The 11,436-nt window shown below is 40.7% G+C and overlaps 1 protein-coding gene across 1 annotated transcript; it reads left to right on the forward strand.

Annotated features, from left to right (window-relative positions):
* The first annotated feature begins 68 nt into the window (after nt 1-68).
* hadhb (hydroxyacyl-CoA dehydrogenase trifunctional multienzyme complex subunit beta) lies at nt 69-9,993 on the forward strand. The gene is made up of 16 exons (XM_068708447.1): nt 69-153; nt 1,887-1,959; nt 2,077-2,127; nt 2,378-2,474; nt 2,621-2,665; nt 2,901-3,000; nt 3,098-3,185; nt 3,370-3,557; nt 6,787-6,967; nt 7,422-7,543; nt 7,670-7,749; nt 7,846-7,893; nt 8,121-8,208; nt 8,386-8,460; nt 9,224-9,388; nt 9,557-9,993. The coding sequence occupies exons 2-16, from the start codon at nt 1,893-1,895 to the stop codon at nt 9,590-9,592; spliced, it is 1,431 nt and encodes a 476-aa protein (XP_068564548.1). The 5' UTR covers nt 69-153; nt 1,887-1,892; the 3' UTR covers nt 9,593-9,993.
* Nucleotides 9,994-11,436: the final 1,443 nt, after the last annotated feature.

Consider the following 11,436-nt stretch of genomic DNA (forward strand, 5'->3'; position numbering starts at 1 on the left):
CGTGACTATTCGTTTGTTGATAGTGTTTTTTATTTCAGGCATTATCTTGGTCTGCTAACACACTGGTGGGTCCTTGAAAGCGTAGTCCGGCGCTGAGGCTGTCCCATCGTCTGACAGAGAAGTGGTGCCGTCAAAGACATATCTCAAATACAGGTACGCTTTCATACAGCTATCACTATTGATATTACAATTAGGAAGAGAAAAGACATGGTGCAAACTTAACCAATGCGTTTCTTCACCTCAAGCTTAGCGGAATAGATCACGACTGAATGAAACCGTTAACGTCAGGCTAACAAGTAGCTTTACTAGCTTGGATTTTGCTTCCAGCTTCATCGTTTTGCTGATTAGATCGTGTCAGTAATGTGTTTTTTTGTTTGGTATAAATGTTTCTTCCGATACCTAATCTACAGCAGACAGTTCTGATCCTGTTTGATTCCCGTGATCCTGCATTTCTGTCTCTGTCATTCGCTAGGAGAGGAATCTAGGTGAAGGTTCACAGCCAGAGTAGGAGTGACTGTGTGACCGTCAACTGCTGTATGTCACATTGTAATACTGTAATCACGTAATAAAACACAGAACAAGACACATGTTCTATGTATATTATATACACTCTAGCTCTTGGAGCTCTTCTTTAAGTTTTAATCTGTATAACATTGAACCCCCATTGATATTTAATATGGGTAACTGCGGAACAGAGAAGAGCCTCTTCACAAACCGCGAAAGGTCTTCAGGTTTATAGTTAGCGGGGTAAGTTCAGTGGTGGAAGAAGTTTAGAAATTCCTTAGTCTAAGAATATTCACATACAAATAAAGGTCCTGAGAATGTTAAGTAAAAGTTTTCATCACTAACGAATACATGTGGCAGCATTTTAATGTTGCAGTTTTTCAAAGTTGAGCCAATTGTATTTGCTTCTACTGTGTTTATTGGTAGTATAGTACTGCATCATATTGTACAGCATAAAACATATCGTACTGTGTTTTTTTAATTTACGTACAAATTAACTATACAAGTCAAATACATGTAGTGCGGTAACAAATGCGATATTTCATTTCAAAATATAGTGGAGTAGAAGTATAAAGTAGCATAAAATAGAAATACTTAAGTACAGTACTTGAGTAAATGTACATAGTTACATTCCACCACTGAGTAAGAATTTGCATTTCCACATTTTTAGATAGATTGTCACGGTACTGGAATTTCTAACTCCGATACAATACCTTGAACAGTATAGATGCATAACTGTGTGTGTGTGTGTGTGTGTGTGTGTGTGTGTGTGTGTGTGTGTGTGTCAGTCAAATCGCTGTCAGAGAGCAGACAGCACATCTGGTACTGGTCTGGTACACATTGGTCAATGAGGATGTGAAGCCATTTCAAATATTTATTTATTTATTTATATATCAATACTTTTGATGTTTCTGGTAGCACTAGTCTCTCTTCACTTGCTGTTATTCTCTCAACACTGCAAACATGGTGGGAAGACTGTTTATAATGTCCGGTGTGATTCAGACTATCAAGTCAGCCAGGTGACCTTTTGCCTCCAGAGTTAGATGTGAGTATTAAGTGAGAGGCTTTGTAGTGCGGTTATGTCACTCTCCAGTAGGGATGCCCTCTCTCGTACACTCAACATGTAGGAACATTTATACTCGTTTCTCAGTTCATTAAGCACACCTAGCTAAACCGTCTAATAGAAAAGTCCTGCAATCAATCCTTTCTTCATGAAGGTTTTAATGTTCACTTTCTGCCTGAGAAAAACAATACAATTAAAACAGAAAGTATTACAATAAAGCAAAATGTTATGAATGTTTTGCAAGGCCATGCACTTTGTTTTGTTTATCATCATCCTGTTTAAAACTTTTTACTAACAATTACCGTTTCTTTTTCCGCAGAACATAATGGCTTCCATGTTGCTAAACACAATGCGGAGCTCCTCTGTCAGCCCTTCCTGGGCGGTGCGGTTGGGTACGTTTTGTATAAAGTTGTTTGTTTCACAGATTAACATATTCCAATGTACGTCGGTCAATTTGGTGAAGTATCTAAAATGATATGATTGAGGATGAGGAATGTTTTCCTGTGTAGGTGTCTCAGGGGCGCGCTCTCTCAGCACGACGGCCCAGCTTCACGCTCAGGGTAAGTCTTTACTCTTAATGATATCTTCTACATTCACATGCTAATCCACATTATAGTCTTGTGGACATCACACTGTTTCAATAATGAGCTGAACATTGTAAAGCCTTATTGATTTGTTTATTTACCTGGACAGAACCTAAAGCTATCCTCTCTAGGAGGAATCAAAAAAAAGAGATGATACTCCAACTGATTCCTCAGGTCAGCTCATATCTATCAGAGTCTAACTCTGCCAGTCTGACTTTCCTTTCAGTTCAGACAAAGAGCAAGAAGACGCTGGCTCGGCCTGGTGTGAAGAACATAGTTCTGGTGGAAGGAGTTCGAACCCCTTTCCTGCTGTCTGGGACCACGTACGTCTTTGCTTTCTTCTCATGGCCAAGTTCACTAGCTGGAGTCTCTTCACCATAACTTCAGGAAGAAGGAAAACCTATAGTCTAATGACTTTTACTTTTTTTATCTCAGCATGAAGGTAAAACCTTCTGGTTTCTGTTTACAGATATGCGGACCTAATGCCTCATGACTTGGCCAGAGCAGCTCTGCAGTAAGTGTGTCCTTATGTTGTGTTATTTATATGAATGTCATAATGCTAACATCTTCGCCATCAGAGTTTTTATTAACACAATAAAAGGTAAAATGTTTATGCCTTCTTTTTTTTTTTCCTACCTTCATTCTGTCTTGTCGCAAGCCTGTTTCTCAAATTCTCAGAATCTTTATGTATCTCCATTTTTTTTTTAGTGCTACTGCGGTTTGAAAATGTTCCATTTTGATTTTCCTAGGGGTCTGCTGCAGAGGACGGGATTACCCAAAGACGCTGTAGACTACATCATCTATGGAACAGTCATCCAGGAGGTCAAAACCAGCAATGTGGCAAGAGAGGTATTATCACAGAGTATCTGCAGCTTCACATGCCTTGCATGTGTTTTATGTACTCTCTTTAAGCCTCCATTTATTTTTTTTTTAACTGTGATTTCAGGCAGCACTGGGTGCAGGCTTCTCTGACAAGATCCCAGCTCACACCGTCACCATGGCCTGCATCTCCTCCAATCAGGCAATGACCTCAGGTAGGTCTAGGAAAGAAATGTCCGCTCCAAGCCTCTTCCATTTGACATGTGCTATATACTGTATATTATGGGCTTTTATCCACTCTGAGGAAACTACTTAAGAACGCTAGGGACAAAAAAAAAGAATGTACATGTTTTTTGCTTTGTTTGACTTTGTTTGTCTCTCCGCCCTCCTTCTCTCCAGCCGTTGGTCTGATTGCTGCAGGCCAGTGTGACTCCGTTGTTGCAGGAGGGGTGGAGTTCATGTCTGATGTTCCCATCCGTCATAGCCGCAAGATGAGGAAGACCATGCTGTCCCTCAACAAGGCCAAGACCCTCGGCCAGAGGCTGAGTCTGATTGGCAGCATCCGGATGGCACATCTCTCCCCAGAGGTATATATTCACTTCAAATCCAGCACCTCTTTCATTTTGCTTAATTTATTCTCTTTGACCTATAACATACACTATAGCAGGGGTCACTAATAGGCGGATCCGGACCCAGACGATGTCCTATCCGGACCCGGACGTATAACTGATAATTGAGGATTATACCTTTTTTGGTGGAGCGCTTCTATTTTAACCTGCGCAGCTTTTCTAGCCTTTACGGCACTCGGTCAACTGTCCAGGAAACACACCGACCAATTACATGCATTGTAAATCATCTCACGTGACGCTACTCAGCCAATCGAATATCTGTATTCTGAAACGCATCTTGAGCCGAGTGAGATTTGCACACAGAGACGGGAGAGAGAGAAGTGGGAGAAGTAAGTAGGAGAAGCAGTTTCACATGGCGTGCTCTAAAAAGAGAAAAGTGGACCGCGAAAACAAAGCTTTTAACAAAGAATAGACTGACTCTTATTTGTTCATTCTTCCTGCTGGCGCTATAAAACCACTCTGTCTCATATGTTCAGATACCGTGGCCATTATTAAAAGCGCCAATGTGAAACGCTACTACGAGACCAAACATACATCTTTTGAGCAAACATACCCACTCCAGTCTGAACTGAGGGCAAGATGTTAAGATGTGTAGAGATTGCTTATTATAAAGTTGACTGAGACAGTTATGATGTGAAATAGATTTAACAAAAGAGAAGAAAAAAAAGTTAACTCCAGTGAAACGGGAAGCTTGTTCCACAAAACAGGAGCTTGATAACTGAAGGCTCTAACTCCCATCCTACTTTTTAGGAACCACAAGTAACCCTGAATTTAGGGAGCGCAGCTCTCTAGTAGGGTAGTATGGTACTATAAGCTCTTTAAGATATGAGTTCCGGGTCAGATATGCTACTGGTTTACACGACAGGAGTTTGGTGCGAGTATCTTACCACAGCATCCTACATCGGACACACCGGAAGCCTGGAGTGAGCTCTGAGGCACACTGGCACGCAGACTTCCTGCCCCCAGGTAGCACTGAAGACCGGTCGACTCATCGTTACACTCTGCTGACGGCAGCCTGTGGCTCGCCCCGCACACGCTCAGGGCTCAAGAGCGCGACTGAGTCTTCCCCCACAGTTCGAACGCTCACCGTCAGCATTGGCTCCGAGAAGCCAGGGCTACTACCTACCTGGGTGACTTTGTTGTCTTCCCACAATGCAGTTCTTAAAATATGCTGCAGAATACTCCCTAAACAGTTCAACACAGTGAGCGTGAATCTGCTAACGTGATAGGGCAACACCCGACTGTAATGGGTTGAAAAGCTTGCAAGTTCATCAGCCAGTTAGCCAGACGATAGACCTTCACACCAAGAGATTTGTGAGTGAATGAGAGCATGAAAAGACTGTCCTAATGTAGGAAGTTAGAGTAAATCCCAAAATGTTACATAGTTAATTAATTTACAACTGTATGATTATGAATACTATATTTCAAAATATCACTCCTATAAGCAAAGTTCTCTAAGTTTTACTTAACTCAAAGTAAATAATCAACGTTAACAATTTGATATTCAAGGAGGGATTTGCTAATCCTAAAATCATTATGGTGGCACCAAACATCCTGAGCCAAATTACGAAAGGTGGTCAAAGTCAAAGGAGTTTGGTGCGAGTATCTTACCACAACATCCTACATCGGATGCACCGGAAGCCTGAAGTGAGCTCCGAGGCAGACTGGCACGCAGACTTGCTGCCCCCTGGTAGCACTGAAGACTGGCCGACCATTATTAGCTCTGCTGACGGCAGCCTGTGGCTCGCCCCCACAGCGACTCCTGTCACCACGCAGGGCTCAAGAGAGCGACTGAGTCTTCCCCTCGGTTCAAACACTCACCGTCAGCGTTGTCTCCGAGAAGCCAGGGCTACTACCTGGGTGTTGAGTGGTTGAAGATACTGTGGTTAATTTCCACAAGCCATCTGGCTTCATACATAAGATGACAAGTCAACATTCTAATTTATTTGTGTCATGGAACACATGTTCCATCCAGCATTCTATTCTATTCTGTTCTCAAGGACAGATAATGTCTCCTGTTATGAATTCACTATTTGCCAGTCCACCATGTTTTCCATGGCACAGTTTTCACAAAACTCCACACATTATGACCCTTTAGCAGTAATGAAATAACACTGTATATTACAAAAAACTTTTGACAATATTGACATTGCAGTCACAGCAAACGTTTAAGCTGTTGCAAGTAACTCCACAAATTATCCTTTTAACATTGTTAAGCTGTCTATGTTTGCAAATTCATATTCAAATGATAATATATTGCATCCTGTGTATTGTATGGTAACTATAGCCACACCCAAATCTCACCTGCACCTGAGTTTGGGAATTAGTCAATTGATGGATTTAAGACTTTAAAACTGTTTTAAAGTCTTAAATGGATAATGGTTATTATTAAGACAAATAATAAGTTACTTTTTGTTTGCGTGGCACGTTGCACTGCTCTGATTGGAAGAAAAGATTACCCAATTTGCATTTTACCCCTTTTTACAATGTACTATACTGTGACTTATTTATGACTTCATTCAACATACTGTACTGTGACTTTTGTACAAATTTTCTTCAAGGTACTATCCTATGACTTTTTTTTTTTTTTTTACATAATATACTATGATTTTATTCAACATGCTATACTATAACTTATTTATGACTGAGAGGAATAGAGAATAGAGCTGAAACAAGTGTTTTCAATAACCACAGATGAAGTCCCTGCACACACATTTCTCTTTTTAGAAGATTAGAATATAATATTGTGGCTTTTTGCGACTTCACACCTGAATGAACTGAATTTAAAGCAGCAGGTCAATTCAGTTCATCTTTCTAAAATTTTTAAAAGCTTTCTGTTATGTATTTTATTTTTTAATCCAGTCCATATTTTAATTTATTTAAATTCATGGATTTGATAATTAATTATAATTCATCCAGTTCAATGAATTTGAAAACTGACAATAAATATTGTTGAGATAATATTCAATTGCACTTTCAATATTTGATTTGACAGTCAGTTGTTGACTACATACAGACGTTAGTACAACTGTTCGGCCACTTCAATACATATGGTCCTAAATCATTGCCCAAGTTAGACATTATTGTGTATTCCTCCTGTAACGTGTGTGTGTGTGTGTGTGTGTGTGTGTGTGTGTGTGTGTGTGTGTGTGTGTGTGTGTGTGTGTGTGTGTGTGTGTGTGTGCAGCTTCCTGCTGTGGCGGAGTTCTCCACGGCTGAAACGATGGGCCACAGTGCCGATCGTCTGGCTGCTGCATTTGGGGTCACCAGAGTGGAGCAGGATGAGTTCGCTGTGCGATCACACAGTCTGGCCAAGAAGGCCCAGGACGCCGGCCTGCTGCAGGATGTCATCTCCTTTAAAGTGCCAGGTAAGCACATTTTTTTTCTAGATGGTTGTGTACTTAAATGTAGTAGGTCGTATTCTTGTAATTCATTAACTTGTAACAGACTTGAATCTTATTGCATTCATATGTACAGAACACATTATCTCTGATGTGAAGTGAGGTTGTGCAAGAAATGTACTGCTGCCAAGTTTTACATTTATCTGGATCCCATATTTCCAATGCAGAACGTTGGTTATCCAGTCAGACATATCTGGTAAATATGATGTTGTCAAATTAGCACCAGCAGCCAGTTACAGTACAGTGCACCCAATACAGGCCAAGTATCTTCATGATTTTATAACTATATTAAGTTTCTTTACTTACATTTTAAACAAATTCAATGCAGTTTAATTATAAAGCATTGTGGGTTTTTTTTGTGTTTTTAAATTATAATTTTTTTATGATTTACATAACGACTGTGTGTTTTTGTCTTCGCCAGGTCGTGATATTGTTTCAAAGGACAACGGCATCCGCCCATCCTCCATGGAGCAAATGGGCAAACTAAAGGCCGCCTTCATCAAACCTCACGGCACGGTCACCGCCGCCAACTCCTCCTTCCTGGTACGCACAGACACCCGTGATCATTTATCTCCCATGTTTCCCTTTCAACTGCCTTCGCCCACAAGTGTGAGCGTCGTCACGACTCATAAACGGCCCTCACATTAAATGAGCTGCTTGTGTCCTCAGACTGACGGGGCCTCTGCTGTGCTTGTGATGTCTGAAGAGAAGGCTTTGGCTATGGGTTACAAGCCGAAAGCGTACCTCAGGTATCTGCACCCTCTCTGTTTTGTTAGCGTAGCCTCATTTTCCCCGACGATGCTCTTTCCAGATGTGCTGATCGTATTGTGTTTGCATCCTGGCAGAGACTTTGTCTACGTGTCCCAGGACCCCAAAGATCAGCTGCTTCTGGGGTGAGTCCATCAGTGTCGTACAGTCGAGGAGAGATGTCAACTCACTTATTTTATTCACAAATTATTTTAACTTTTAACATTTGCAAAACAAGCGATTCTCATACCACTTGTGATGGCTAACCTTGTGTGTGTTTTAACCTACTTTACATTTGTGTCTGTTGGCAAAGACAAGTTTAATTCTTTTGAGGACCAACAGTGTGACTCTGTGCCCCGTTTAACTCTTGCAGGCCAACGTACGGTACACCAAAGGTCCTGGACCGGGCCGGCTTGACCATGAGCGACATTGACGTCTTCGAGTTCCACGAGGCCTTCGCAGTAAGTTAACTGATTTTGGAGGGGGACAAAAAACTAGAATCTCTCAAAACATTGAATCTCTCAATGTTGGAGCACAATTTGAGTGGTCTACTTCATATCCATACACTTTTGAATCAGTATATAGCGATGTGTATATTAACTGTGGTAACGCTGTGGATGTATTTGTGTGTTTTCCAGGGCCAGATAATGGCAAATCTGAAGGCTATGGACTCTGATTGGTTTGGACAGACGTACTTGGGCAAGAAATCGAAGGTAAAGATAGCTGCTGGCCATATATGTCACATACAGATGGACATTATGTCATATGATGATATTTTTATCAGTATTTGGTCCTATCCTTTTTCATGTAATCCTATTTTGATTTGGTTGTACTGTAACCCAAAAAACAAAGTACTATACATTTTTTTTAATACTTTTTGCAAGTTTGGTTTGATTTCACACCAATTAAAACAAAAAGGTCAAAGAAGACAGCTGACGATGTATGTTAGATTGTTACTGTAAATAATAAGTCCATTGAACCAGTCTCAACTTATAAATACCTTTTTTCCTAGAAGATGTGGTGAAACTTTTACGCCGCCATTTTGGCCAGGACCCTTTTGAAAATGAGATTAAAAATCTCAATGGGATTATCCTGGCTAAATAAAGATTAAATAAATATATAAGAACACTCAATGAACAACAATTAGATATTAGATGTTTTGCTTAGTTTTACATACTGTACATAATGTTTTTAGAAAGTACAGATTCATATTAGGCAACTAACTCTTAAAATGTCATGAATTCGGTCCAGAGATAAATGCAAAGACATTTGTAAGGAAATCCTGATTTAAGTCTTCAAATAGAGAAGCAGTTTATTATTATTTACCTGACCTTTTAACCTTGGCAGTCAGTGTCAGTTTATAGCCCCACCTCTCTGGATACTGAATTTGGATTTTACACAAATGCTTGTGTAAATATCAGTCCTAACCACATGTATTTTGCATTTGTGTGTGTGTTTGTGTGTGTGTGTGTGTAGGTGGGAGCTCCTCCCATGGAGAAGTTCAACCTGTGGGGAGGCTCTCTGTCTTTGGGTCATCCGTTCGGGGCCACCGGCTGCAGGCTGGTGACCACAGTGGCTCACCGGCTGCAGAAGGAGGGAGGACAGTACGGACTGGTGGCGGCTTGTGCTGCTGGAGGACAGGTAAGTGTTTTTTCACTGTCAGTTTAATTTAGTTTCATAGTGCTTGATGGTACCACCAACTCGGATCTTAACATTTTGTACATGGGGAAACTCAGATATTGATCAAAATGATATTTCCAATTCCGTTTGTTTTTCCTGACAAGTGTATATTCTTGTGTTTTGTGTTAGGGTCATGCCATGGTGATCGAGGCCTACCCACAATAAAACACCACCTGATACTCAGGTTCATCCTGACAGATACACACACACACACACATACACTAACATCCAGACAACAGAGTGTACATACTAGCGCCACTTTGCCTTCATCACAGAAGAGTTGGATACAGTATGCAAATGTGTTTTCTAGGAATCTTGTGTAAATTCAACTTTTGCTGAGAGGCTGTTAAATTATAGCAGAATGTTGTCGAGAAAAGTTGCGTACGAGTTTATGGACTGTGAGGTTCATAATGTCAGCGTTGTCACTGAGTCGAATGTAACATAGCAAAGTTTAAGCACTCAGAAGAGCTACAGTGATCCTAATGTTTATATACGCTGTAATATTTTTTTTTTTTCTTACGAACTGTTGGAATTAAAGGGTGTGGTGATAAACACACTGACGCTCATTTCTGGGTCTGCTGTTCTTTCTTGCCTCTTGTAAAAATCTGATAATTGTTTTATTCACATCTGGGCTTTCTATTATTATAGAGAATGACGTTATTGTGATGGGCGTTTTTCATTATTTACTTGCAATTTATAGACGAAAACAACTCATCAGGAAATGATTGGCAGATTACATGAGATAATCATTTCTAATCTTCTGATGTGAAAACAAAATACTTTGAAGCCCATAAAAACATGGTTTGATGAGATTTGGCAATATTAGTTAACAACCTCGCAAGTGTCAACACTTTTTATTCCCTAAATGAGCCCCGCCTACATTAAACCAGTGAGAAGAACAAAGAAATCTGTCATGTGAAATAACCAAATCTGTTTTAACTGCGGCAGAACTTTGTGTGCTCATGATAGTATAAGATAGGGCTTTATTGTAAATAATACCATTTTGCATAAATAGACGGGTTTAGACCTTACCCCAATGTAGATACTTAGATTTTTGGCCTTCACATGTAGTTTCCAGTAATCAAGCCAAGCCTAAATTCTTGGTGTAAAAACACCACAGCGACTCAGTGTCTGAGTAGCAGACTATTGCATTGTCTCGACGCTTCTTTAAACTCTGCTCTGATTGATGCACGGACAACAACTTCAAGTGATGTTGATGGGCCATGTTTAATTCAGCAGGGACTGAGACTATCGCAAGGAAAAAGATCAATGTATGGAAAGCTTTGTGCTTCAGATAACAACAACAATGAATTTCGGGAGGGGGGGGGGGGTATACAGTCTACTGTCTTTAGCTGATTTAAAAAAAAATTTGCATTGCCAAAATATTTTTTTTGTGCATTTGCATCCCGGCCTCCTCACCAAGATGTGTCAGCAGTAGACTGACTTTGGATTCCCGCGTGCTTAATTGATGGTGAATAATGCTGTCTGCTTGTGACGGGACGACTGATGTTAATGAGGAGGTAAAGAGGGACGTGCTCGTGCGTGCTTCCTGGTGATTTTAAAAACTGCGTGAATATTAAAAAAAATGTGGGAATACAGTTACTTAAAAGTTCCGCTTGCAGTGGTGTCTTCTTGATATTTGGTGTTCATATTGTGGGGGGGAAAAGGCGAACTTTTACACCCGCTAAAGTGTTTGTGTAATTGACGCGGAAATACGCGGATGCGTAAATGTGTATCAACACATTGCCTCTTTTCTGCTTTGGTGTGTACGAACCCCTCAGCGCTCAGCGGGGGATGTGCTCTCTCTCTCTCTCACTCACACACACACACACACACACACACACACACACACACCAGGTTGGGGGGGCTTGTTAACATAACTTCAGTAAGACACTTCCGTTTAAAATGTATTTAAAGATTTAATTCTTCCAGTTTAAGAAATCCTTGACTCCGAGCGGGAAGAGTTGATTAATGCAGCCGAGGCTGTCACACGGGCTACAGGCGGGGGA

The sequence above is a fragment of the Cebidichthys violaceus genome, unplaced genomic scaffold (genome assembly GCF_023349555.1).
Source record: "Cebidichthys violaceus isolate CVI_PGR_0920_01 unplaced genomic scaffold, fCebVio1.0.p SCAF_14, whole genome shotgun sequence".
Lineage (NCBI taxonomy): Eukaryota > Metazoa > Chordata > Actinopteri > Perciformes > Stichaeidae > Cebidichthys > Cebidichthys violaceus.